At 39.7% G+C, this 27,741-nt stretch overlaps 1 protein-coding gene across 3 annotated transcripts; it reads right to left on the reverse strand.

Moving 5' to 3' along the window:
* Positions 1-57: 57 nt before the first annotated feature.
* On the reverse strand, positions 58-27,536 carry edaradd (EDAR-associated death domain). Of its 3 annotated transcripts, XR_004895244.1 has the most exons (7): positions 27,334-27,536; positions 14,666-14,724; positions 13,849-13,891; positions 11,350-11,423; positions 4,397-4,445; positions 986-2,025; positions 58-797 (listed from the first exon to the last, which is right to left on the reverse strand). XR_004895244.1 is itself a non-coding variant. In XM_031299972.2 (6 exons), the coding sequence occupies exons 1-6, from the start codon at positions 27,389-27,391 to the stop codon at positions 1,637-1,639; spliced, it is 669 nt and encodes a 222-aa protein (XP_031155832.1). In that variant the 5' UTR covers positions 27,392-27,536; the 3' UTR covers positions 58-1,636. The 3 variants fall into 3 exon arrangements, 2 of the variants coding, with proteins under 2 accessions (XP_031155832.1, XP_031155831.1); XM_031299972.2 differs by having other exon boundaries at positions 58-2,025; positions 11,350-11,420; XM_031299971.2 differs by having other exon boundaries at positions 58-2,025.
* Between the last annotated feature and the right edge of the window lie 205 nt (positions 27,537-27,741).

Here is a 27,741-nt window from a genome sequence, read left to right on the forward strand (position 1 = left end):
CAGACAAACCAACAGACGGACAAACTGATCTGAAAACATGACCTCTGGGCCAAGGTGATAAATCAAAACATAATTATTTATTATTTTCTTATTATAAACAAAAAGCCTGTCCTGACCTTTGACGTTGATGTTGCTACTTAGTTTTCCTAAAAATTACTCATGCTTTTACAGAGTTTGACATGTGTTTATTTCATACTGAGAAAACAAGTACAATCAAAAAAATAAAATTCAGTTATTTCTTCAAACATAAAACACAGGAGGACATAAAACATTTATGTGAGCATTAAAAGTTTTAACTGTAGTTTTGGTTCGCTAATTTAGCTAATTTGAGTTTTTGATTTGGTAGGATATTTTGTTTGATTAGACCAAATTAAGGAGATATATATGAAATAATAATTATTGTTGTGAATAATATCTTTTAATTTGTTGTGATATTTTTCACATAGCTCCATTCTACTGCCTACACCCCTCTGGCGGCAACAATAGAACAGTAAAAGAGACACAGCCATGTGATTATTGCGCCAAAGTTGGGACATACATCCTGCTAAAATGGAGTGTTCCAAAAATAAAACAAAATATTTAATACAAAATAAATACTCTGCCATTCCCTTTGTGCTTTATTTACTATCCATACATATACAGTCAGATGAACATTAACATGACTAAAGAACTATTCACACAGCACTAGTATTTTGGGGACCTCTGTAATTTGTCAAGTAAAAAATCCAGCGCAAATGACTGACCATATATGGCCAAACACAGAGGCTGCGATAACAGTCTCGTGCGAATCTGCATCTCTGTGATTCAGAGTTGTATTGGCTGCGTTGGAAATTATAAATGAAAGTTTTGACATATTTTTGGGATAATGTTGGTAAATTTGAGTAAAATACATACTTTACTTATCCCGTGTGAATGCATCACACAATACACAGACGTGGAGGGGGAATTTCTAAATCACATGAGGTCCCTTGGTAATACTATTAACGTGCGAATTGGGTTTAAGAGTCTACAGCCGTGCTAGTGGCTCTGTGAGGCGGCACTTCTCCGAGGGTCACCAAAGTCATGAGGATACATCATCTAGGAAACCATGAATGTCTGTACCAACATTTGTACAAATCCATATTTCACTGGATAAGTGAAAACTTTGACCTACTGATGGCGCTGTAAGAAAAGTCAGGGCATCACCAAAGTCATGAGGATTCATGCTCTGGGGACCATGAATCATAAGATAGCCTTTATTGATCCCCAAAGGGAAAAATTCTGGTAATTCAAATAATGAATGTCTGCACAGAATTTCAGGGCAATCTATTCAACAGATGTTGAGATATTTCAGTCCAGAGCAAAGTGGTGGAACCACTTTGCATAGAGCCACACTGCATGGCTAAACATTTTAGTTTAACAATCCAAACTGTTCATCAGTTGTCAAGTCTTGTAAGTGCTATGCTGTCTGTAAGATCCTGTGCTACCTGGAGCACCCAGGAGACCAGTTGGCCATTGTTTTATCTCTCTCTTAGAATCACTTGCTGAAGTTACTAATGATAACAATTCGGTACAATTTAACCAAGCTTATGAAGAAGAAGAAATCCCTACATATTACAACCCTAAAAGAAGAGAAATATACAGAGAGTCAAACTGGTTAATGAGTCTGTTGCCAGCGCGACGGCCAGTCCTTCTCTATCCAGCTCTGCAGCAGTCGCAGCACATCGATGCGCTGGTAGACGCGGCAAAGTTCGGTGAGTTCAGTGACCGTCTTCTGGTTGTAGCGCAGCAGGAACTCCTGGGTGGGGCTGTGGGACAGAGAGCCCTGGGTCCGGTGCTCCAGCACTGTCAGTTCATCATAGCTCATCCCCCAGCGACTTGCAAAGTTCTTCCAGTTTTTGATGGTGCAGTGGTTGGGGTCCAGCTTAAGCCGCAGTAAGTCCAGGAGATCTTTGTCGTTCATGAGGTCACTGATCTTAGGCGGAGGGGCTGGGCAGCAGCACTTTTCACACGGGCTGCTTATAATCTGCAGTTCTTTGGGGAAGTCTGAGGAAGATTGAGTTAGCTCAAGAAAATTTGCTACATTTTTGTTTGCAAATTACAGTATAATGACATTACATTTCAAATTGAATAAATATCTCAAAGAAGTTGATTACAGTTTCTGCCTGCCGGGCCGGGTCGGGTTCAGACAGATATTTAGAAATGATGTTCGGGTTTGGGTCGGGCTCGGTCACATCAGCGCGATAAGACACTGAACATTTTAAATTTAAAACAGCTTATTATGTAGGTGTGCATCTGTGTTAACGTGAGCTTGTTGCCCCGTGTGAGCTGATGACCTCATCTGTTGACATTTCTGAATGCCTTCCTACAGCTGCTTAATAAAAGCTTTCCACACAAACAAACGTACATGTGTCATTAGTATGAGAAAACAATGAGATTTTAACTGTGTCGGGCTCGGGTCGGGCTCGGTTACTGCTCTGTTGGACACAGGCCGGGCTCGGACAGAAAAATGCGGCCCGAGTAAGTATCTACGTGAGATGAACGCGTTCAGTCCTATTTTTCATCAGAAAGTATGGCCATATTGGGTGTCCTGTTACCTAGGCGCATGCCAACCCCCCCTCTCCCATCTGTCTCTATTGCCAACTATCAAATACATGTTCTTACTGTTAAAATGTGTATGGTGCTGTCAAATCAATAACATTATCTTCCTAAATAGGGGCAACCGGTCAAATGGGGCAAGTGGCAGCAGATAAAGTTGGGGTTTACTGAGTAACTTAGAAATTAATATCATTCTGGATTAATTCATGAATAAAACCCTCTGTTGCTGTTATTTATCATTATTCTACAATTGGTTACATTTACTTGAAGGTATCTACATAAGAGTGACATGACACTGTCATGAACGTGTCATAAACATTATAAACAAGTCATAAACGTTTATGACATAACGCTTCTGTCATTAAGTGTCATTTGGTTTTTGTCATGACAAGTTATGGTTAGGGTTAGGATTAGCGTTAGGGTTAGGGTTCATAGGTCATGTCAGTGTCATATGTTCATGACAGTGTCATGTCACTCTTATGTAGATACCTTCAAGTAAAGTGTTACCCTACAATTTAAGGTCAGTTGCTGATATGTTTGTAAAATGCTTGAGAGGCCAATGCGTGGGGCTAGCCCTCGCAATGTCAAGTGCCCCGAGTGTGGGAAAAGAACAATGCACATGCCCAAAGGATTTGGCAATGAAAACGGATGACACATCTTCTTCTTTAATTTGATTGGCTATTTGCTAAGTACTGTTGTCGTCATTTGCTCGTAGCTGGTAGAAGATTTAAAGAAGATGGAAGAAACTGTGGTTTTTAAAGTCTGCCTTTTGAAATAAGAACTTTCAACACCTCGGTGTCCACCAGCCATTAGATATTGTTTTAGACCAAACTGCTGGTAAAAATCATTGCAGGTTTAAAAAAACAATAACCATGAAAGCAGCATAACAACGCGAGAAAATTGGTTTGCTCAGTAGAGCAAAGATAGCTTCTCAAATTGATAGCACATACAAATAGTTGAGAATTGAGCAGTATAACAACAATTTGAGAACAGTAATGTGCCCAGTCAGATTATCACCTGTGTTTGTCTGAGTGAGAAATGTGAAATTGCATCCTGTCAAATTAGGTAATTGTGTGGTTTTGCATCTGTGCAATTTCCTAAAAATGCCACTTTTTCTGTTATTACACAGCTTACACATTCATTATGTTTTCAAAATGATATGTCCTTGCCTCAATAAGGCTGATGATGCTGTGAATATTTCAGGTTACAGAGAAACTTTAGTATTTTTTACAGTGTCTAAGTGACTAATGGAGCCATTTTTTGGTATCGGTCCAGTATTGAGCGAGAATGCTCAGAGATAACACTAAGCTACAGAAAGCATAGCTTAGTGTTATCTAAACGTTTTTCACTGTCATGGCTGAATATTTAGTTAATTTTGACAATGTGGATGAGTTAAGTCACCTCTCGCGAGATTTCAGAAGGAGACTTTTCTATGAGCGAACCTGGTTAGAAACATACCGAAACGAGTGAAAGGTAAAAAAAAGGATCCTTCTTGTAATGCAGTCAGACACTTATAATACCAATCTGAGCCTGTAAGTGGCACAAACAAGTATTTTAGTATATGCTCATTGACGGTGTGTAATTGCCCCAGAGGGTTACGTTGCATCCCGTTTTGCGGCTGTCCGCTGCAGTGCTCTCGCTCAATACTGGACCAATTCTTTGGACCAGAAATTGTTGTCCCCATTAGTCAATTAGGCACAAAACATAACAAAATAAGGGCCAGTTTAAAAAATAAATAAGTTCCTCACCAAAAATGCATGCAATTTTCATGCAGAATGATTTAGTCATGATTTCCCTATCATTATAAGAAATAATATACCTGGTAATGAAGATGTTGGGCAGGTGCATTCTTCGTCATCTTGAACTGGCTATGACACAGAGAAACACAAATGATTACCACTTCATACTGTTTTTTTTCATTTGCACAAACTCAATTGCAAACATGCCTGAGATAAGACTTTGCCATCCCTGGAGCCATACTCATTGATTTACAACATTGCTCATACAGTGGTTCCCAAAGTGTACCCTCGAGGATGGACCAAGTGTGCCGCATTTCGGGCATTTTCGGGTGTAATGAAAAACTCAAAAGTGATATTTCTCCTTGCCTTTCACTCCATTAAGCCTCTATTCTGGTACTCCTCCCTCACTGTTTTGTAATAAGAGCTAATCCAACAGCCAGTGGCGCAAAAAGTGGGTATGCGCTATATGTGGCGCATAGGGGCGCGATGGTAAAAAATAAATAAATGATTTACAAATTATTTTTTTGTTTTTTTCTATATGTAGCTGCTGTTCTAAATCATTTTTGCATTTCCTCAATGTTATTATATAACATTGTAGAGTAGAGCCTGTTAGTAGAGACTAACAGGCTTGAGTTGGCGCCCTATCTCATAAGATTCCATCACAGAATTTTGACATACTGTAGAAGAGGGAGCGGGGGGCGCTCCCTACTATGGACACGCCAAGACCCGGGCTATTGAAGTGTGGGTCTTGGCGTGGCCATAGTAGGATTCGTAATAGCGGGGGCGCCATGAGCGCTGTGTGAGCAGGTACAGTAGTGAGTTGTCATCTATGGAAAAAGATGGATAAAGCAAAAAAGCTGTTGGGTGCTAAAATAGAAAAAGAAAGCGGGAAAAGGAGATAGCATGTCAAGGGATGTGACAGCAGTTAAATAAGTGGATGGTGAAAGGCAACAGGTAGGATTTAAAGTGTAACGTCTGTACTTGGAGGCTTGCAAATATTCATGTTAACAGACTAGCTAGCGTTTGCTAACACTGGGAATGTAGCAGCCAAATGGGGGTTTACAGCTAGCTTAGAATATGCAAAACTGAGGTAGTTGAGCTGAAAACTGGAAAATATAAGGTAGCATGTACAATAAATGACAAGAATCTGGAAAACATAACTAATGCAATAACTCTGGTTTACCATGGAATCATTAATAGATTTTGTTTTACCATTAGCTGTCAGACAGGCTAGGCCTATAGTTACATCTGTTGGGTGACATGGATGCTGTAATTACAGGGTCACATCTCTCTCTCTCTTTAAAGGTCTGTGCTAAGTGGCTCTCCATATTTGTACTTCAAAATCCAAAATGTGAATGTAATTTCAACAGCAGCACAACCTTACTGCCTAATAGTTGTCTTATCTGATGCCATCACTAGGCTGATTTAAGAATTGAATTTAGGCTGCTATATTTAACAGTGAGTTCATTTCATTCAGGTGTGAGGATGGTGGATCAGGAAAGACTGGGGAAGGCAACAGGTAGGTCTAACATTAGGTGGAAGTGTAGGGGGAGCCACTTGATACCAACAGATTCATTTCTTAATATTATTAATATGGAACAACTAATGAAAAATCTATTACATAATGTTTGTTTGACAATATGTCTTAGTGGAGAAGAACACAGGCAAGGAGTGAATGAGACAGACATGAGGTCGGCGATGGCATCACGTAGAGATGAGACCAGTGATGACATCACGTAGAGATGAGACCAGTGATGACATCACGTAGAGATGAGACCAGTGATGACATCAAGTAGAGATGAGACCAGTGATGACATCAAGTAGGAGTTCTATTAGTTAGACCACACAAAACTAAATGTCCAGTATGGTTTGAAGTTCTGTTGACCAACCTATTCACTGTGTCCTTTTTGGGCAAAAAAATAGTGCAGACAGAGATGGAAAATATAACAATTAGCCTATGTCTGACAGCGGGGACGTAGTAAACAAATCAGAACGCAAATTTAAACATCCGCAACGCATATGCTCAAATGCCACCAATGATGATTTATTTATTGTAATGAAAATACAGTACAAGAAAAAAGTGGACTACAATAATGTGGTTGCCACGGGGACAACCAGGGGTGATGATTAGGTTGCCACTTGTCACAATTTGGTTGCCAAGGGCAACCATTAATGTCGAGCCCGTATTTATAAATATGTAATATATTAATTACCATATCATTATTTATAATTTTGGTAGGCCTACAGTGGCTGATATACTTTAAAATAAACCTTTATTATTTAAAGCCCATACATGATGATGTCCAACACTTATTTATTTGTTTTTTGTGTGTGTGTGTGTGTGTGTGTGTGTGTGTGTGTGTGTGTGGGGGGGGCGCCAAAATTGTTGCAAAATTGCTGCATACCCCTCTGACACTGGGTAGTTGCGCCCCTGCCAACAGCTACAGTACATAACATGTAAAGGCAAATGGTGATGGAACAACCATCTGCTTTCAGCCGTTGTCACATAATATTGGTTTTCAAACAGAGCTGTGCCTTTCTCTGTTTTTTTTTTCTTCAAAAGTTTAGATCTGGCAGGTGCATGTCTCCTCTTATGCACGTTATGTGCCTCAAACAGTGGACCTGATGCGTTTTCACTGTCTTCTGCAATTTAAACATGTATCAACAAAAGCCACGCTGCACACTACAGTACAGCAAGACCAGACAGAGAATCAAGACACTACGCCTGGAGGGATGCATACATTTTACCAGTGATGATTGGACGCACTGGAATGCACAAGTTCTCTACTCAGTTCCCACAGCTCACCTTTCCTGCATGTTCATTTTCAACAACGCTGTCTTTTTAGAAAGCTGCATGAAAGAAAATGACTTCTGTGTTCCTGCTCTGTTATTAGCAACACTCACAGCTGCACCTCCAGCTCAATGGGACTAAACCACATCCTGTGTGTGTGCTCACAGCCTAAATTAGAAAGCACCTAGAGTGTGTGCCTCTGCCAAGGTAGAATAGGCTTCTCTACATTTGGTAGTTGTTTTTTTCCCCCCAACTTTTTTGAATTAAAATTTTAACAATAAATGACATACAACATAGGCCAAAGTGAACAAAGCATAGTTAAAACAGCATTGCACTTCCCCTCCAGTCCCCTACCCACCCACAAACCAACCCAGTTCAGGTCCAAAATAGACGGGGACAAACAACACAGACCCATGCACACTGACAGACACACACCAGTAAGGACATACAACATCCAAAAGATAAAAGTAAAAAAGGTAGACAAATTAAAAGAGATAGAGAGGAGAGAAAACAAAAAAAAAGGGGGGGGGGGGGGGCAGCTGTCGTCAAACTGAGCAGTCCAGAAGGAGTTCAGTCCTCCAAATCAGGAGATAAGCTGAGGGAGTCAATGAGTTCTAGGAAAGGGTCCCATGTCTCTAGGAATGTCGAGATAGAGCCTTTCAGAGAAGATCTGAGCTTCTCAAGCTTCAAATTGTTGAGCACCTCTTTCATCCAACAGTCGTGTGTGTGTGTGTTTGGGGGGGGGGGGAGCCTGCAGTTGAGCAAGATCAGTCTCTTGGGGCCCGCTTTAGTGCAACAGGGAGGTCAGCGTCAGACGAAATGCCGAAAATGGCTGATAAAGGGTTAGGGGGGGATAATGCTCATGGTGTCAAAAATTCTCATCCAAAAAGTAGTTAATTTAGGGCAAGACCAGAACATATGAGTATGGTTGGCAGGAGACTGGTTACACCTGTTACAGGCGTGTACAGTGGAGTATATTTTGGACAGTTTCACATTTGTATAGTGGACTTTATGGAGGACCTTGCATTGGATTAAGCCATGACGAGCACATATGGAAGAAGAATGAACCATAGCCATCGCAAGGTCCCATTGTTGGTCCGTAACAGTCATGTTCAGATCACTCTCCCATGCAGCCTTTGTCACAGCTCGCTGAGGCCGAGCATAATAAATCGTACAATTCAGAAACGCATTTCTTTCTGTTCTGGTCTGTCGCCAGGAGGGAATCAGTCAGGGTTTCTGGGGGGCGGTTTGGAAAGTGGGGGAATGTCTTCTTGACAAAGTCCCTAATCTGGAAAAAGCGAAAGAGGTGTGACTTTGGCAAACCGTAAAGTGAAGCGAGCTCTCTGAAGGCTGCAAATATGCCATCTTTGTATAGGTCTTTGACACTAATGATACCGTTACTGTGCCAGGCCCTGAGTGCAAGGTCTGGACTTGAAGGTGTAAAGACATGTTTTTTAAGCAGTGGGGTCAAGACGGAAGGGCCCTGTAAGCCAAAGTCTTTCCTAACTTGAATCCAAATCTTGAGCGAGAGGGATACAATCGAGCATGCGCCCACAGACGTTAAAGGTAGAGGGAGCTGAGAGCAGAGGACTGAACGCAGCGAAAGGCGCGACCCCGCCTTTTCCAAATGTACCCAGAGGGGCAGCAAGGCGCAGTCGTTGCTCATTCAGTACAGGAGCTTTTGCAAATTAGCTTCCCAGTAGTATCACCTAAAGTTAGGGAGCGCCTGGTACCACTCCGGAGTGAGAATAGGGGTGACAACGTGTCGTTAGTTTGAACAGAGGCCATCTGGGGTGAATATAATAATCTGACCCAGAGGATAAAATTGTCGCCCAGGCCGAACCTCTCCATTGCCTCGTATAGATACCCCCACTCGACCCTGTCAAAGGCCTTTTCGGCATCGAGGGACACCACAATTTCCTGTCTGTCGGCCAGGCATGAACCCTGTCTGATCTAGCGAGATAATGGAGGGCATCACCCGTTGAAGACGGAGTGCAAGAACCTTTGAAAGAATTTTGAGGTCCACATTGAGGAGTGAGATTGGTCTATAGCTGCCGCAAAGCAGGGGATCTTTCCCCTTCTTGAGAATTAGGGTTAGGGTTAGAGGCCTTCGACACCGGCAGGCGACGATGATGAAAAGCCTTGTTACATTTGGTAGTTTTAATAACAGAAAAAGGTTAATACGCATCTAGATTAGATCTGCTGGATCAACTTGGATTGAAAGACACACCAAATTGTTGGAGATAGACAGAGGACGGCCAAATACTTCATGTCCTAGGATCCTGTGATAAGGGCCAGGAATTTTGGACTCGGATATATGATAACCTATGGCTGATTGCAGGGACCCAGGTTCCATTCAGCCTAAGATTATTTGTTCTGGGAGATGGGTCAATCCTAAGCGGGATGGATAGGCAAATAAGAAGTTGAGTCCAAAGTAGTTTAGTGATATACAGACAGATTATGTTAAGAGGATGGAGGAACGAAGGGGTACCTTCAATCCAAGAATGGGCTTGTGAGATGGCTAGAGTGGCAGCATTTGATAAAATGTCATACATATGATTTGCTAGATTGAGTTTTTACACAAATAAATGGGGAAAGTACCTGAGATTTCTGGAGGGCTCCTAGGAGGCTATGTACTGTGGAAAGACGTATGTAATGTACTTATGGTGTCAGCATATATACATAATATGGTTATTTGGTTGACAGTTTGTTGTCTATTTTGTTGACATTTTATTGTATTAAATAGTATGTATATATGTATATTATTTAATCTTGTAAAAATAAAAATAAATAATCATAAAAAAAAGATCTGCATCAAGATGCACATAGTAATGATGGTGATTGCTGATTGGTTGATGGCGGTCGCATATTCGGAGAATCCCCAACATATTATCTAGTGCAGAGATCTTCAACAGGGGGTCCTCAGAGTTACTGCAGGGGGGCCACCAAATTATTGTTAATTTTTGTAAAGTTTTTTCATAAATGAAAATCTCTTAACATGAATCCAACATATTATTAGCAAATATAAATCAGCCTATTTGTGACAAAAGCAAACACTGATGATAGGCTTACTGGCCGATAGGTAAGGAAATCGCTGAGGTAGCCACACACAGATCCAGTTCATCCTAAGGATTCACTCTGCCACATGTATTTTTAACATTATAACATAATTGATAAAAACATGCCAACAAATATTAATAGCTTAGTATTCTATGCACTGAAAAGGTATGTGTAAAGGCTTTAGGCCGCCCACACATTATTGTAGGCCCGGTTTAATATGCAACTTCATTTTATACAATATATGTAGTAGGGGGTCCCTGCTCCGTCTCACTCTCAGTTAAGGGGTCCTTGGCTTAAAAAAACGTTGAAGACCCTGATCTAGTGCATGGATGATTCCAGTATTTTTCATGTTTGACATGTTTTTGTAAAGAAGAGGACTAAGAAACATCTTTGTTGGTTGTCTATTTCCTTATGCTGCTATTGTGAATTTTTCTCATCTCATTGGCTGTTTATTATTCCACATGTATCTTGTTGACCAATCAGTTTAAAGCCTACGTATTACTGCCACCAGTTAGACCTAAAACGTCCGTGCATTGGGGAAGACTGGATTATGTTTGTTATATTGCATCTACATCCCACACTTCAGTAGTTATGTGCCAAAAATTAAAGTAGATTATAAATGGTACCAAAAAGTGATCAGTTCTTCCTTTGTCCATGGCCTAACTGTCTGTCCCGGACATATGTGAAGTAGTTTTGTGATATTGTATCTGTACTAACAAACATTCAGATAAAAACTCCACGGCAAAGGTGTTGATATGATAACACAGGAATAGGCTGACCTATTATATCCATATTATATCGACATGGATATATGAGACTAGATATCTTCTTAAATGTGGATACCATAATATCGTGATAGTGTTGTCTTTTCCTGGTTTTAAAGCCTGCGTGTCAGTAAAGTGATGTCATTTTCTGAACTAACCAGACTGTTCCAGCTGTTTTATTATTTGCCTTTACCCAGTTAGTCAATATATCCAAATTATTGGTGGTTATTTGTCAAAACTCTCATTGTGCTAATACTTTGTGAAAACACCAATAGTCAACCCTACAATATCGCCACAATACCGACATCGATGTATCTGGTAAAAATATGGTGATATTTGATTTTCTCCATATGGCCCAGCTCTAAGATAAGGGACTCATATTTCAAACACAGGTTGCATTAAAGGTGCTGATACTGACCTGTCTGATTCTGTCTGCGGAAGATCTCAGGTATCCAGAGGGCATGGAGCTCAGGTGGAGGGTCACAGCATCTGCTGGAGACACATTCCTGATATCAGACCACTGCAGCAGTACTTAGCGCTGACACATACTGTATGCTTAAACAGTTCACAATGACAGAAGACCGTTTCAAATGTACTGTACATTCTCAAATAGTGGCCTGGTCTAAGTTTACCTTCACAGCAGAGAGAGGCCTTTGGCCATTTGGTTCAGGTTCAACTTAGAGACAGGCCTTTATTTCCGGTATTTGATTTATATATTTGACTTACTATTTGAAAGAAGACTACCTCTTTTCTGTTCCTGTTTCATGTAACACTTCCTCCATGTCATACCTACTCAGAGTCTCTATGCTCAGTTTATATTTTTGTATTTCTATTATAGTTATTTCACCTAATTTGGATTTTTAATTGTATTTTAATTCTTGCACACCTAGTTTGTTTTTGTCATGTGTGTAACTTGGCTGCTAAAACACTACTCACTAGCTTTCAAGTTTTATTTGTCACATACTCAACATATTTCTACGTTATGCAGTGAAATTCCTTTTTACTAGTACTCTGTCTTTCGCTTTTTTCCCCAGTCACTTGCACTTTGCCAAGAGGCAGTGATGTTTCCTTTTTCCTGTACAGGACTCTCACACTGCCTCAAAACACAGCGACAAGTTTGATCCATGCTAACAGGACTGGCCACCGCAGCGTGACACAGGGTGGAGTTGCTCCAAAAGTTGAATCTGTCTCAACTTTTCGACGCAGGCCGCTGTGGTTTTTGTGGCACCGTGTGAAGACCGCTGCAGGCTATGTGAACGAAGCCTGATGGCATAAATTGGAATTTGGAATTTATCCTATCAGTAATTTGTGTGAAATGTTGTTATAATTAGCCTAGGAATTCTTGAGTTATGACCAGAAATGCCTTGGTCAGAGCCCTTTAACCTTTGACCTCCAAAATCTAATCAGTTCATCCTCGAGTCCAGGGTTTCCTGAAATTTCGCCTTCACAAGAATGGGACGGACGTACAGACAGACAGTCAGTTATTCAGACAAACTGAAGATATAATGGCTCCGTCCATGGCTATCTTATGAAAAGATATTACAAGATAAAACTAACAAACTAAAACACAAGACAGGGAGTGAGATCTATAAAAAGGCTTGGCTATAAAGATTTAGAAAGGTTTCTAAAAGCCACTTAAAACAGTCCAAAGATTCAGCAAATCTGATAGATTGGGGAAGAGAATTCCAGAGGGTTTGGGAGGAAACAGCAGATCACCTTTTGTTTTGCAGATGGATTCGGGGATGGATAATAGCCAATTGGTACTGATAGTTAAGGCAGATTTATAGTAGTACGTAGGATCTACGCAGAGCCTATACCGTAGCCTACGTATTGTAAGTGGCCTATGGCGTTGTGAGGATTTATACTTGTGCGCTGATGTGTCTGCGTTGTTCTAGGTTAGAGTGAGTGAGAGACTGACATGATTAGCTTCAGAGCGAGTACCGACTCCGGCGGTGGAGACGGAGAAACAAAGTGTCTCCCCTGTTCTTTCTGACCACGGTCTGAAATCTGGAGCAGGAGAAGTTAACCCTCTCCTTGATTTCATGTTGTTATAGAGGAGGAGAACCAGGAGAAGTTAACCCTCTCCTTGATTTCATGTTGTTATAGAGAAGGAGAACCAGGAGAAGTTAACCCTCTCCTTGATTTCATGTTGTTATAGAGGAGGAGAACCAGGAGAAGTTAACCCTCTCCTTGATTTCATGTTGTTATAGAGGAGGAGAACCAGGAGAAGTTAACCCTCTCCTTGATCTCATGTTGTTATAGAGAAGGAGAACCAGGAGAAGTTAACCCTCTCCTTGATTTCATGTTGTTATAGAGAAGGAGAACCAGGAGAAGTTAACCCTCTCCTTGATCTCATGTTGTTATAGAGAAGGAGAACCAGGAGAAGTTAACCCTCTCCTTGATTTCATGTTGTTATAGAGGAGGAGAACCAGGAGAAGTTAACCCTCTCCTTGATTTCATGTTGTTATAGAGGAGGAGAACCAGGAGAAGTTAACCCTCTCCTTGATTTCATGTTGTTATAGAGGAGGAGAACCAGGAGAAGTTAACCCTCTCCTTGATTTCATGTTGTTATAGAGGAGGAGAACCAGGAGAAGTTAACCCTCTCCTTGATTTCATGTTGTTATTAGATTTCTGGAGAGGAACGTCAGCCTACAGCGTAGGGTCTGTATCTACACGTACGTACCTATGGCGTGGATTCAATGCAGAAATCAGGCTCCAGTGCTGTAGCAATACATTATGCTGAATTGACCATGTGAGCTGTTATAGCTCCTTCTCTATTTTACCATGTCTTCATTTGTTTGTGCCGGCCACTCTGCCTTTTATTTGAGAATTTACAGTATGTATCAACGCTGATAGAAATAGTATGTCCATTAATGCTTTGTGAAATTAATCATTGTGGTTGTACTCCCTTATTTACCGTTAGGATCTGTCACCTGCACTGGATAATTGGCCTCCAATGACTGTGGGAGAGACAAGGGCGACAAGAGAATATTAGAAAGAGAATGAATAAAGCTGAAGAGAGTAGGACTGTGTAACAAATTCAATACTTTTTAGGCACCGACGGAATTGCCTCCTTAGTATCGAGTATGAAAAAATGCCTCCTCATTCAATACCAAATTTCAATACCTAAGGAGTAAATTTCATCAGAGTGAGTGAGCCAACCAGCACGCAGCATGCTTTTATACCAAGATCTAATAATGTCTGTGGTTGGCTGTCTAACGTTAAACGTCGTAGAGACACGCAGGAGAAACTCTACGTTACCCAGAGATGGCTCATGTAGTAGGAGCTGGAAAATAAATAAAGGATTTGTGCCATAGTGTTGTAATTTCTTTTGTTAAAATGCATTTTATAAAATTGATATTGGAAAAAGTCGATCGATACCCAGCCCTAGAAGAGAGAAACCTGAGAAACCTCCTTTGTATTCAGTCTGTTCATAAGACTGAGGCAACATTCAAGATGTAGTCTGTAACTGTCGAGGAAAATGACTCTTCTGTGTGCAAAGATAGGGAAGAGCCTGCCAAAACCTGTTCTTCAATGAGCCCTTGGGCGCTAACAATCACAGCACAGTGTGTTCAGTTATGGTACATTTCTTAGCAGATTACTTTAAGACTCTGTTTTCTGAGGAAGATCAATGAGAAATCAGCGGAAAGCAAACTGGATAGAAGACAAGTCAAGACAATGAGACAGTTAACCAAACACATGAGCGGAGAGAAGAGTAAAGAAAAGATCCTTACAAATTCTGCCACAAAGCTGGTGGTGTCTGTGTCCTCCACAGGTTCAGAGCTGCTTCGGTCTGTTACAAAAAAGGAAAAAATGCTTTAATATTGTGACTAGATGCTGTCACCTCTGCTCATTCCATCCACTTCCTACATATCACCAAACTATCAACTGCAGAGATGCAGAGAAAAGCCACATCCTCCAGCCAGCAGGTTTATTTTGGTATGAGTATGACATAGTTTGGACATGTTAATGTAGGCAGTAAAACTGGCTAGTGATGACACATCGTGATCATTTAAAGGAGGTAAACTGTCATTTGGAAGGCAGGGAGACTTTTTCATGATATGGCTTCATGCCATGATCGTCATCTACGCTACATTAGTCAGCCAAATAAAAAAAGTGTGAAGTGTGAGTTTAGGTGCGTTTCCCCTCCAGCGTTTAGTGCATGACAGCTTCTCAGAAACAATGAAATTACTGTTCAGCACCAAGATGGAACACTCTTAAATCAAATGCCCTCAGCACTGAAAAGGAATATTTTGAACAAGCACGGATTCACGGATGAGTTGGGTGAGCAGCACAAAGGCAGCTTTTCAGTTCCAGAAAATACCTGACCGGGGCTATGTGGGCCTGCATCAGTCTACGTCACTGTACAGCCATTGTATCTAAAGGGCTCCAAATAAAGAACTCACCTGGCCTTTCTTGGGTTACACTCTATGACGATGAAACTTTATTTTGCATGGGAAACTAGAATACGGATTAAGTGATCAGGTGTAAGCAGGCTGTTTTCCTTCATTCAGCTTTAATGTGTTCAGAGAGAGAGAGTGGTTCCAGAGACAGGAAAACCAGCCTGCATATATTAGCACACCATGAGGTTTTTAAAGATTATTTTTTTGTGCCTTTCACTTTATTTGATAGTGACAGGTAGGGCTGAACGATTAATTGTTTTCAAATGGAAATCGCAATTTGAAGAATGCGATTAGCTAATCGTTAAGACTGTAATATTTAGTTGAATGTTTGGTGTAACTTTTGGTTTACCATTTCTTTATTCCTCTTTTTATTATTATATTTGCTGTTTTTTCATAAGATAAATGCTGAAAGAATGTTACAGAAATGTCCTATTTTCAGTGGATTTTTTTTCTTTCTTTCTTTAAGTTCATATCTATGTTCCCATCCTACATAAGAATATAGAGCAGTTGTTTTTTTGTTTTTTTTACTTTATTGTGAGTACACACAAAAAAACAAAAAAAAAAACATGAACATTGTCCTGAGACTGGGCTCCACACATTATTTACAATCAGAAACATAAACAATTTAAAGCATAGGCTTATGTCCTACTTCAGAAAGTCAATGACAGGACCCCATCTCCTTTCAAAGACTGGTGTTTTTAATTGCAGTTGTGCTGTCAACCGTTCCATTAAATAAACTTGTCTTATCTTTTGTATCCATTGCGTAATGGTAGGTGGCTCAGGTTTTAACCAACAGATTGTTATCATTTTCCTTGCCGTCATTAAGAGGAGATGGAGAAGAAATGCTTGGTCTTGAGAAAGATTGTCTGGAAAGATATCCAGTAAAAAAGTTTGGGAGTCTAAAGAGATGTTCACTTTTAGTAGATTTTCCAAAATGCCCTTAATGTCCCTCCAAAAGTTAAGTATGATGGGACAGTCCCAAAAGATGTGAGTTTGATCACCGACAAATCCACAGTTTCTCCAACATTTATCACTCCTGATACTCTTGGCGAGGAAAGATTTTAACGGGTTCCTGAAAAATCGGATTTTTGTCTTCCAATCAAACTCCCTCCAGACCTGACTGCCCGCACCCTTATGGCAGCCAGAGCAAATGTTAACCCAAACATCGTCATCCAAGGTAACATTCAGCTCCATTTCCCATTGTTGTTTTATGTGTTGTGTGTTATCTGACATGTCGATCAACAGTTTTTTGTACATCAAGGACATTTGTTTTTTCATTGTACCACCATTTTCAATCAAATTAATAAAATGCTTCTCTATATTTGTAGGCTCTCTTCTGATCAGTTCCTAATCGCTCCTTATTTGAAAATACTTATATAAATCACTTGAGGGTAATTTGAATTTTGCTTTTAATTGGGCAAAGGTTTTAATTACATTTCCGTCATACAATTGAGTCACTGTGAGGAGACCCCTCTCAGCCCATCCCCGAAAGCCGCTGCTGTCTGATAAAGATGGAAGGAACTCAATATTACCATTAATAGTCATAGCCCAAGATAAAGCAGTCCCTCCCCTCAACTGCTTTTGGACTTTATTCCAAATCTTTAATGTATGTTTGACCCATAAATTTGCAATTTTTTATTTTTTTCTGAGACTGCAGGTTGAGAAATGGGAGTTGAGAGAGAGAGACTCCCGACACCGAGTATTCTTCCTTGGAGACCCACTGTGACTCCGGATCACGAATGATCCATGCCCCCCACAGCTTTTATTTGGGCAGCCCAATAGTACAATTTGAAGTTAGGTAAGTTTAAGCCCCCATTTTCCTTAGGCGACATTAAAATTTTAAGGCGCACTCTTGGTCTTTTGTTCTGCCAAATAAATTTTGACATTAATTTATCTAGAAATTTGAAAGTAGATTGTGGTATAACAGCAGGGAGGTTTTGGAACAGAAATAATAATCTTGGGAGAATATTCATTCTTATACATTCAATTCTACCCAAAAGAGAAAGCGGTAGTACATCCCATCTGTTTAAATCAGTTCTGATTTCCTTTAACAATTTATCATAGTTAGATGAAAACAACTGAGTAGTCTTGGGGGTAAGAATCACTCCAAGATATCTAAACTCCTGCTTGGAGTGTCTGAATGAGACGAGATTGTCCAACTGCAACGGCCAGGTCCCAGTTATCATTAAGGCTTCGGATTTGTTTGTATTGATTTTATACCCTGATATCATACTGTACTCCTTAAGACTGTGGAGCAAGGCTGGAACAGAAATGATAGGATTTTTCAGAAATAATAAAATATCGTCAGCGAAAAGTGACAATTTGTGCTGAACATTTGATTCAGCTCTTATTCCCTGTATGAGAGGATTGGATCTAATCAGTTCAGCCAACGGCTCTATACTCAAAGCAAATAATGAAGGTGAAAGAACTTCACCCTGCCTAGTGCCGTGTCCCAGTGGAAAAAATTTTGAGCAGTGCCCACTGACCCTTACACGTGACTTTGGGTTTTTATAAAAAGTTTGGACCCACTCTATAAACGTCTCATTAAAGCCCATGAAATATAGAGCAGTTTTGATGTTGTATCATGTTATAATGCTCCATGACATGTTTTATCTGTAACACAGGGAATATTGGACTATAGCTAAACAAAAAAAAAAAAAATCATAATTAGATTTTTTCCCCCCAAATCGTTCAGCCCTAGTGACAGTGGATAGACAGGAAAGGGGGGAGAGAGAGAGAGGGGGTGACTCACAGCAGATTAGAACCCGGGCCACTGCAAAGGCCTCAGCCTCCATGGGGCGCACACTCTACTGGGTGAGCTAGAGGTCGCCCCAGCACATCACAACAATTATTTATACAGTAGATCATACTCAAAGCACTTTACTGTCAGAAATGGACTTTTATGAATGGAATTTGAATACCACTTTTAATTGCATACGTTGACAATGAGTGTATGGTAAATCTATCTATCTATCTATCTATCTATCTATCTATCTATCTATCTATCTGTCTATCTGTCTATCTATCTAAGCGACTTTGAGTTTGTGAAAAGCGCTATATAAATTCAATTTATTATTATTATTATCTCTGACTTAGTCAACACTGCAGGGAGCCCGGCTCATCCTGCTGGGGAAGCCGCTACAGCACACACAACGGCTGGAGAAATGTGCACAACTGAGAGCCTGGGCGTTCATCTAACATTTGCCTTTATTTTCTCCGTAAACAGATTATTTCTCTGTTTTATAGTTCAGTGATTCAGAGTGTCATGCTGTACTGCAGCACAGCCTGCCTCAGCAGCCTATATCTGCTTTAAACTAAATTATATAATCAACTCAAAGTATGTGCTAAGATCATTGTTCAACCTGTTGCACACTCCTTTCAAACAATCCACAAGAACAGCAGGCTCGCTAACAGCATCTCTTCTGACTGCATGCATGTTTTCAGTTATACCAACTTCCGCCTTCTAACAGGCGATATAGAGTCCCTTTGGTTAGATACAACAGGCTCAAGAACTGTTTTAGACGTCAGTCTATCCTGTTGCTAAACCAAAATCAGTGTACTGCCAATTAAGATCTGGATCAGAAGATATCATGTAACATGGTTCTTTGCCATGGCTGTTGATATGTCTTCATCTTTGTACTACATGTGTAATTGTTGTCTAGCTCTGTGTATTTTTCTTTTTATTCCTTCTTTGAGCGGTGCTGCTCGGGAACGCAAAATTAATTTCAGTGTAAACTGACAGTAAAGTTGTATTTTGAGGACTGCCATCTGTTTTTTAAACTACATTTACTCTCTGTGAATGTGGTTGGCTGCGAGCGGACTGTTTAATGGTTAAAATGACAAAGGTGAAGATGATCGTTATTTTTTATAATCTTCAGTCATCAGTAACTCCAAAAAGCCTCCCACATTTATGAGCACTCGTCATTACAGACACTGACCTTCTATGGAGGCGCATGTGCATCACTACAATGCTTTTTCACATACACACACACACACACACACACACACACACACACACACACACACACACACACACACACACACACACACACAGGAGGTGACAGCTGGTGTCATCCCTTCAAGGGAAAATGAAAGGTAAATCCCCACCATGACAGTTCTGTAGACCAACCCACGCAACACTACTAGGAAATGTTGACATGATGTACTTTGCTCCAATGTTGTTTTCAGTCTCTATTTCTATAAAGTAATTAGTTATGGGGTATATGAGAGTTGATTTAATAATTCAAGGCTAACTAACGTGCTGAACACACTTGTTTTTCTTTTCCATTTTTGTTTCATCCTGCTATTTCGTAATCTTTCTCTTGCCCCCTCCCGTGGCCCATGTCAGAGAATGCTTGTTGAATTTCAATGTGCCGTTGGCCAATTAAGAATAGAGTTGTCTCATTGTCTTGTTAGAAATAGAAGATGATGGCTGCGTACAGGTTAGGGTTATTGTTAGCTTCAAGTGTGGAAGAGTGAAAAAGGAGTTTTTTTGGGGTGGCAACAGAGGATGTCGATGACACAACTAAAACGTTAATATATTGTTAAATTTAAATAATTTTCAATTTAAAAACTATAAAAGAGCCTTTCTTTGATGTAATTTTTCAGTTTTTCAAGAATCGGTTTAGGAATCGGAATCGTTTTAAAAGTACCGGTTCGGCATGGGGTTAGGGTTAGGGTTAGAAATGAGGGTACCTTAAAATGTAGTCTCTTAACTCAGCTATGACACTGTCCATGGTGTGTTTATACATTATAAATAAAGATTGAATATAACAATATACTTAAGTCTTTGTTGTTATTTGATAACCACTAATAAAAAACAATTTGTATAGGGGCCAGTAAAATTTGACTTGGAGTAAGTAGAATTTTATCTATTTTCACACGACTGGGCAAATGAAAAAAACATTAATGTTAAAGCCTGCCAACACTGTTATCTCCTCATCTCCTCTTCTTCCCTACCACATTAGTAGTTTGAGATTCCATAACCAGGAACATCCATTTCTTCAACACAGCCACATACTCCCTGGAGACAAGCTTCTGGGGCTGCGGCGTTCACTCCCATCAGTTATAGTCCATATGGGGACAAACAATGCAGCTGGTCAGCAGTTTGAGCTGACCAAAAGTCAAGCAGTCAAGCAGACAAACTGACCAACACATATATAATAAAATATCCATATACTGTGTATCGATACAGTATTGCCACGGAAAATATCACGATACTATGCTGTATCGATTTTTCCCCCACCCCTATTAATCACGTGTCAAAAACATTAGTAGCGTTAAAAGGAATCTGCGTTAATTCGTTATCATGTTAATTTTGACAGCCCTAATATATATATATCAAATGTCTTGTTTTGTTTTAACAACAGTCCAAACCCCAAATATATTCAGCTTAATATAACATAAGTCAAAGAATAGCAGCAAATCCTCAGATTTGAGAAGCTGAAACCAAGGACTTTTTGGCAGTTCAGCTTGAAAAATGAATAAATCAATTATCAACATAGGATCAATCGACCTAATCGTTTGAGCTCTTACAACTGCCCCTACAGTTCACCCTAATATCTCAGCACATTACACCTCAGGGATGAACTGTGGCTGTGTGAATTACTTGCAGTAGAAACACAGCAGACTAATCTCAAAAGTACTAAAAAGCATAAAAAAAGACATTTTTCAAAAACTGTCCAAGCTTGCAATAAGGGTTACCACAGAATGATTGTAATGTAAAAACAAGAAATTGCTCTCTGCGATGGGTTACCTCCTCATTCAGTGAAGTAATAGTTAGTAAGAGTTATCATATTCTAAGAAACAATATGCAGTAATATAAATTATAGGTGATTTCTAGGTAATAAAGCGCAAAACTACCAGTATATAACTTAACATTGCAGCCCTGGGTGGCAATCCCCTTTAATTATAGTGCATACAGTATTAGGACTTACAGCCAGTTACCCAATTATCAAGTGTAAGTCGAACCCCAGATCAGTTGAGCATTGTTTCTCCCTCTCTGGGAATGCAGGGGCATGTGACTGCACGCTCTGGATAAAGTTCAAGAGATGAAATATAAACCACATCAGAATACATTGCTAAGGGCCATAATTCCACACAGGTGAACCCAGCTTTCCTCCGTTCTGACCACCCATGTCTTCTGTGAGGCAAAGAACAGTTTGTAAGCAACCTGTGGAGTGGGCGCTTTGCTTTATCCTGAGTTTGTTTCCACACATGAATGGAGGAGAATGGCATGCCAACACCTGACCCAGGCCACACTCAAGTCTAGACTGAAAGCAGCTATACACACACACCTTGTACAAACTCTCTGCTACATGTGTATATACAGTACATAGCTGATAGTGGGTGGTAAGTGGGTCTCTTGTACTGTGTGTGTATCTGAACATGATTAGACTGGTACAGTATATTAATGCTTATATTACCTCTTTAATATCACCCAATCTAAACTGGGTGTTTCTCCCTGATCAGTCACATGAAAACATTCTGCGAAAACTTACTGTACTTTTTAAATAGCTTAATGTACTGTGTTGTATCTGTGCAGTGGGTAACTTGGCTGAAGCAAATGCTTTAACATTTTGGGAAATACACCAATTCACTTTTATACTGCGAGTTGGATAAAGTTTGATACCAACCTTATGTCCGTGTGTTAAGTACAGAGCTGGAGTCAGAATGTGGTTAGCTTAGCTTAGCTTAGCATAAAGACTTGAAGCAGGAGGAAACAGCTAGCTAATGCCTGTATAGTGACTAAAACCCAAAACTGTGTTCCCAATCATATCTTGCAACCCATGCTGCAGTCAAAGAAGTCAAGTTTCAGTGAATAGATCAACTTTATATCCAAACATATCTAAATTAGTGCCAGCTGATAAAAAACCTGTATGAGTCAAACCCCAGACGTGCAGACATTGAGCTATTTAAGTCAAATTCAACTGTTTCCAGCCACAGTGGAGTATAGGTCAAGGTTGAAACAGAAGTGACGTCTGATTGTCCCAGCTGCAAACCCACATTTGCCATCCGTGTAAATGTGTTAAAGGTTGTTATCTGACTTGAATTTGGTTCTGTGGTTCATGTAGTTCTGACATTGCTCAGCTGGGATGTGAAGGGGCAAAAACAAGTCTAGTGTTATAAATTACTAAAAACCTATCACAAGTTGACTCTAGGATTACTAAATGTAATCAGATAGTGGGGGTAACTTGGCCTACAATTTTCATTGTCTTTGTTACTTGAGAACATGCATTGCTGATGCATTAACTTTTTCATACGGCGTCCATATTAAGAAAATAAATTCAATAAAATTACAACCAGACTATCTTGAATTTCCATTTTAAACTTTGCAGCAGCTCCTTTTCACTGAACTAAATATCCACATCTGCAATAAATGGCAGTTTAGCAATGGTGAAGGGAACTACAGTGTTTACTTGGATCATATAGGATTGCAGACAAACAGCCATTAACCTGCAGGGTGACTAAACACATGTTCATTATCCAAACATGGTGTGTGAAAGTGATTTAGATAACTACAGGCAGGAAAACACAGTTTGTTACACTTAAAGGAAATGATACAGTCAGGTGTAAATAGTATGCCATGAGATCATGTTTGCTTCTGAGGTGAGACAGCAGGTGTTGGAAAGCCAAACTTCTTTGATGTGTACATATTGGTGAATATGGAACAGAATCAAAATGTATGAGAGAAGTTCTTCAGCTGTACAAGGCCTACAGTTCACTACAGAAACTAATGCATCATCCAAAACAACAGGACAATATGGGAAAGGGACACTGTCACTGAAAACCAGAACAAAAGTGTACAATCATATGTTTATAGTTGTGTTATCTCATATAAATCACTGAATCATATGTAGACAATGCCTTCCCCCACCTTTTAGCATTTTAGCAGGGTGAAGCTAAAGGTTGCAACTAAGGTCTTTATTAATGTTTATAAATCATACTAACGCTGTAGAGATCAGTCCTAAGGCATTAATAAGAACAACTTTGGGATTGGCCGCCAGGGTTGTAGCTACCAGTGACCAGACTGTAATCATTTGGGGGTTTCTTGACCCAAGGAGGATTTTTGCATTCTATGATCACAAAGAAAACTGTGTAGTTTAGATAGGGCTGCACGATTATGAGGAAAATATCTAATTGCGATTATTTTGACTGATATTGCGATTGCCATATGAATCATGATATTGGAGGGAATTATCATTTTTGTATCATTATTCTTATTTTCATTGAAACATATTAAAATTAGTGCTGTCAGTTAAAGCGTAACTCTCGCCAAAATGCAACCTAGGGTGTTTTTGTGAATGTACCTGAGTCAAACGTTCGTTTAAAAGCATATTTAGGATGGAAGCGCCACTTTTAAGATGTATCGTATTTTCGTTTTTCGGTCAAATGGCCTACACATGAACTCGAGCATTGAGAACATTGTTTGTGTACCCAGAGTTTACTAAAAAGAAAGGTTTTGAACAACTCACTGTAGCTCTTGTTGTCTGCTACCACCTCAGCAGTCAAAACGAGGAGCATCTCGCTGCAGTCTGCGGGAAGGCGGGGCTTGACATCCAAGTCAGTCATTTTTTTTTTTTTTTTTTTTTTTTAAACCTACGTCGTCTCCCCATACACTCGAACGGACCAAGACGGTAGCAAAGCTGATATCCTCTTGTTTCACATTAGATAACAGAAACTGATGTAAGCTAAACACAAACGACATTTCATGCAACAACAGTGAACTGTAATTGGGCCCGTGTACTTTTTCGTTCATTTGATTTCCGACTTTGAAACGAAAAGAGTGGTTCGGAAATGACATAAGACTGCTCCGGTGAAAGCCTGAAGCCTGTGAAAGGCTAGCTGCTAACTAGCTCGGAAGCTACATCTGATGGCAGGCAGGTTGCTAATTAGCCAATGCTAAAAAGTATGGAAGTACTAGTTTCCCCTGCTTTCTATCAATATTCCTCAGTATTTGTGTCTTGGTGTAGTTTGCTAACATGCTCGTAGACATGTAAATTAACTGTTTGCGTGCTAGCTAAGTCAACGGTCAACACCTTTTATATTGTAACGTGAAAGCTCAGGCTGCGTTAGCTTCAGCTAAACCACAGCCGTAACTTGCACTGCCCCGTTAAAATGCAACTTCAACCCTCGGATATAACGGTAATCACGTAGCGATTTTACTGTATCTAAACATCTGTATATGTGTTCGACCTTTTGAAATACTTAGATCAGGTGTGTTACTGTGCAGGTAATATCCGAGGAGCATCTGGCATGATGGTGAGTTCTACTGAACCAGACTGAGAGACCATTTAAAGACTCAGGAACCCTTTGCAGGTGTTTTAGATTAATTAGCTGATTAGAGTGGGACACTTTGAGCCTAAAATATTGAACCTTTTCACAATATTCAAATTTTCTGAGGGTTTTCATAAACTGTAAGCCATAGTCATCAAAATTATAACAAATACAGGCTTGAGATATCTCGCTTTGCATGTAATAAGTCTATATAATTAGTTTTACATTTTAAGTTGAATTACTGAAATAAATGAACTTTTGCACAATATTCTAATTTTTGGAGTTTCCCCTGTATGCTTCTGGTTCACCTGTTAATTGTTAAAGCAAAATCGCCCCTTTGTACATTTGGTTGTGACTGAATTCTTGCTGTTAATATGAAAGTCCATAACGAAACAAGACACCATTCTACTTTTGAGGGCTAAATTAAATGAAATATGGCTCGTTTTCCGTTTGAACACATTGTCATCAATATTAACAAGGTTTAAAATGACCCATTTTTCAAATTTGGATATCATTTCAAAATCAGAAATCAGTAGTAACTACATGAAAACTTCACTGTTGCATGAAATATCGTTTGTTTAGCCTACATCATCAGTTTCTATCTAATGTGAATCAAGAGGCTATATCAGCTTCTACCAGGCTGTCTTTTTTTTTTTTTTTTTGTCTTCAAAAAACTTTATTATTCAAGTACAGATCCATAAACACATTGAAAACATTAAATGCATACATACATACACGAAAAAGGGGCGCATTAAATTTACATTAAAGAGGTTGTAAGGCATTGTAAATGTTCAGAGTCCGGATGGCTTTCTTATTTGTCAGTCCTTTTTTAAGGTTTTAAAATATAATTTCATGTCATTTTTAAATTGGTGACTAGCCTATTCGGTTTTCTTTCAGATCATTTACATTTATAGATATAAAATTTTCAAACAAAATTAAAAGATTCAAAATAAAAAACATGTCATTTATCCAAATAATTTTCTTCATAGTAAAAAATTCTACCAGGCTGTCTTGGTCCGTTCGAACGTATGGGGAATGACGTAAGCAAAAAAAAAAAAAAGGTGACTTGGATGTGGGCGGGGCTTGATGTCAAGCCCCGCCTTCCCGCAGACTGCAGCGAGATATACTTGGTCAAAACGAGTCGATATCAAAACAAGTAGCCACAGATTTAGTATATCCCGTGGTCACCGGTGGAGTTAAGGTGTAGAGCTCCTGGTTATAGTATATCTTGGTCACCGGTGGAGTTAAGGTGTAGAGCTCCTGGTTATAGTATATCTTGGTCACCGGTGGAGTTAAGGTGTAGAGCTCCTGGTTATAGTATATCTTGGTCACCGGTGGAGTTAAGGTGTAGAGCTCCTGGTTATAGTATATCTTGGTCACCGGTGGAGTTAAGGTGTAGAGCTCCTGGTTATAGTATATCTTGGTCACTGGTGGAGTTAAGGTGTAGAGCTCCTGGTTATAGTATATCTTGGTCACCGGCGGAGTTAAGGTGTAGAGCTCCTGGTTATAGTATATCTTGGTCACCGGTGGAGTTAAGGTGTAGAGCTCCTGGTTATAGTATATCTTGGTCACCGGTGGAGTTAAGGTGTAGAGCTCCTGGTTATAGTATATCTTGGTCACTGGTGGAGTTAAGGTGTAGAGCTCCTGGTGATACTTGGAGCAAGCATCAAAGTGCCCCTAGCACTCCCATTCAAAAGACCATTTGACCGAAAAACAAAAATACGATTCACTGTGCCACATCCGTCTCTCTTTCAGCTAAGAGCTCCTTGGCAGTGGTGTAATGTAACTAAGTACATTTACTCCAGTACTGTACTTCAGTCCAAATGTTGAGGTACTTGTACTTTACTTGAGTCTTTTCTTTTCATGCCACTTTCTACTTCTACTCTGCTACATTTCAGAGAGAAATATTGTACTTTTTACTCCACTACATTCATCTGTTACAGATTTAGTTACTAGTTACTTTACACATTAAGATTACTGCACACAAAACACATGTAGTTTATAAAATCTGATGTTTGATTCTAAAGTAAACTAGCCAACAATATAACGGCTACAAGTCACGCTGAGATGATTAGACCATTAAACACACAACTGGTTGGACACTTTCTACAATGTTTTAATACTTTAACTACATTTCCATGATGATACCTACACACTTTTACTGAAGGAACATTTTCAATGCAGGACTTTAACTTTTAACAGAGTATGTGTACAGTGTGGTATTAGTACTTTTACTTAAGTAAAGGATCTAAGTAGGCTACTTCTTCCACCACTGATCCTTGGCCCAAAAAACGTTGAAGACCCCTGGTATAGACAACTGAACAGATAGTAGGCTACTGTCAGTCTGTAGGCTCTTCCATTATTAGATTAGAGGAAGACTTTTTTTTAATTGTGGAAACTTTGTTAGTTGAGGTTGCGGACAGCTAACCAGGAAACACTTGCTGTTTTCCCCAAACTAACGGTGCACACAAGTGTTCTAAATGTATCTATTAAGGTAATCAAATCAAATATTTTAAATATAATTATTGTTGTTACAATAAAAATAAATATAAGGCATGACAATATCCATTTAGGAGGTCTGAAAGTTAGAGTTTGCAACGTTGACTAATCATGTAATACCATTGAAACGCGGCTTTAAATCCAACCTTTACCACTGGAACATCTGTACGCGTACACTAGCTATTATGGACGCAGAGTCTAAGACACATGGATATTTTACTTACCGAATGGTTCCTTATACGCCCTCAAACTGCTCATTTTTGGATCTGTGACGTCTGCCATGCAGGATATCGTATCAGGGTGGAATAGAAAGTGTCGATATAACGTTAGGAGATTAGAAACAGACCGTAATAATCCTTCAGTGGGAGGAAAGAGGAAGCGCCGACAGCGGCCCGGCGGCGGCAGCTCAACTCGCACTAATGCAACACCTTACTGATGAAAAGGTACCAGGAGCCGTGCTGCCTTCATGGTCGCCTCGGAATTTCAACATCTCCATTTAGGAAGTTCTTAATAGAGGCGCTGTAGACCTATTATGCATTATATATTGTGTAAAATCATCATACTATCAAATATTGAATGTAAAAATGTATTTTTTAATTTGGAACATGAGAATTTGAACACTAAATTAATTG

This window comes from Sander lucioperca, chromosome 15 (assembly GCF_008315115.2).
Source record: "Sander lucioperca isolate FBNREF2018 chromosome 15, SLUC_FBN_1.2, whole genome shotgun sequence".
Classification (NCBI taxonomy): Eukaryota; Metazoa; Chordata; class Actinopteri; order Perciformes; family Percidae; genus Sander; species Sander lucioperca.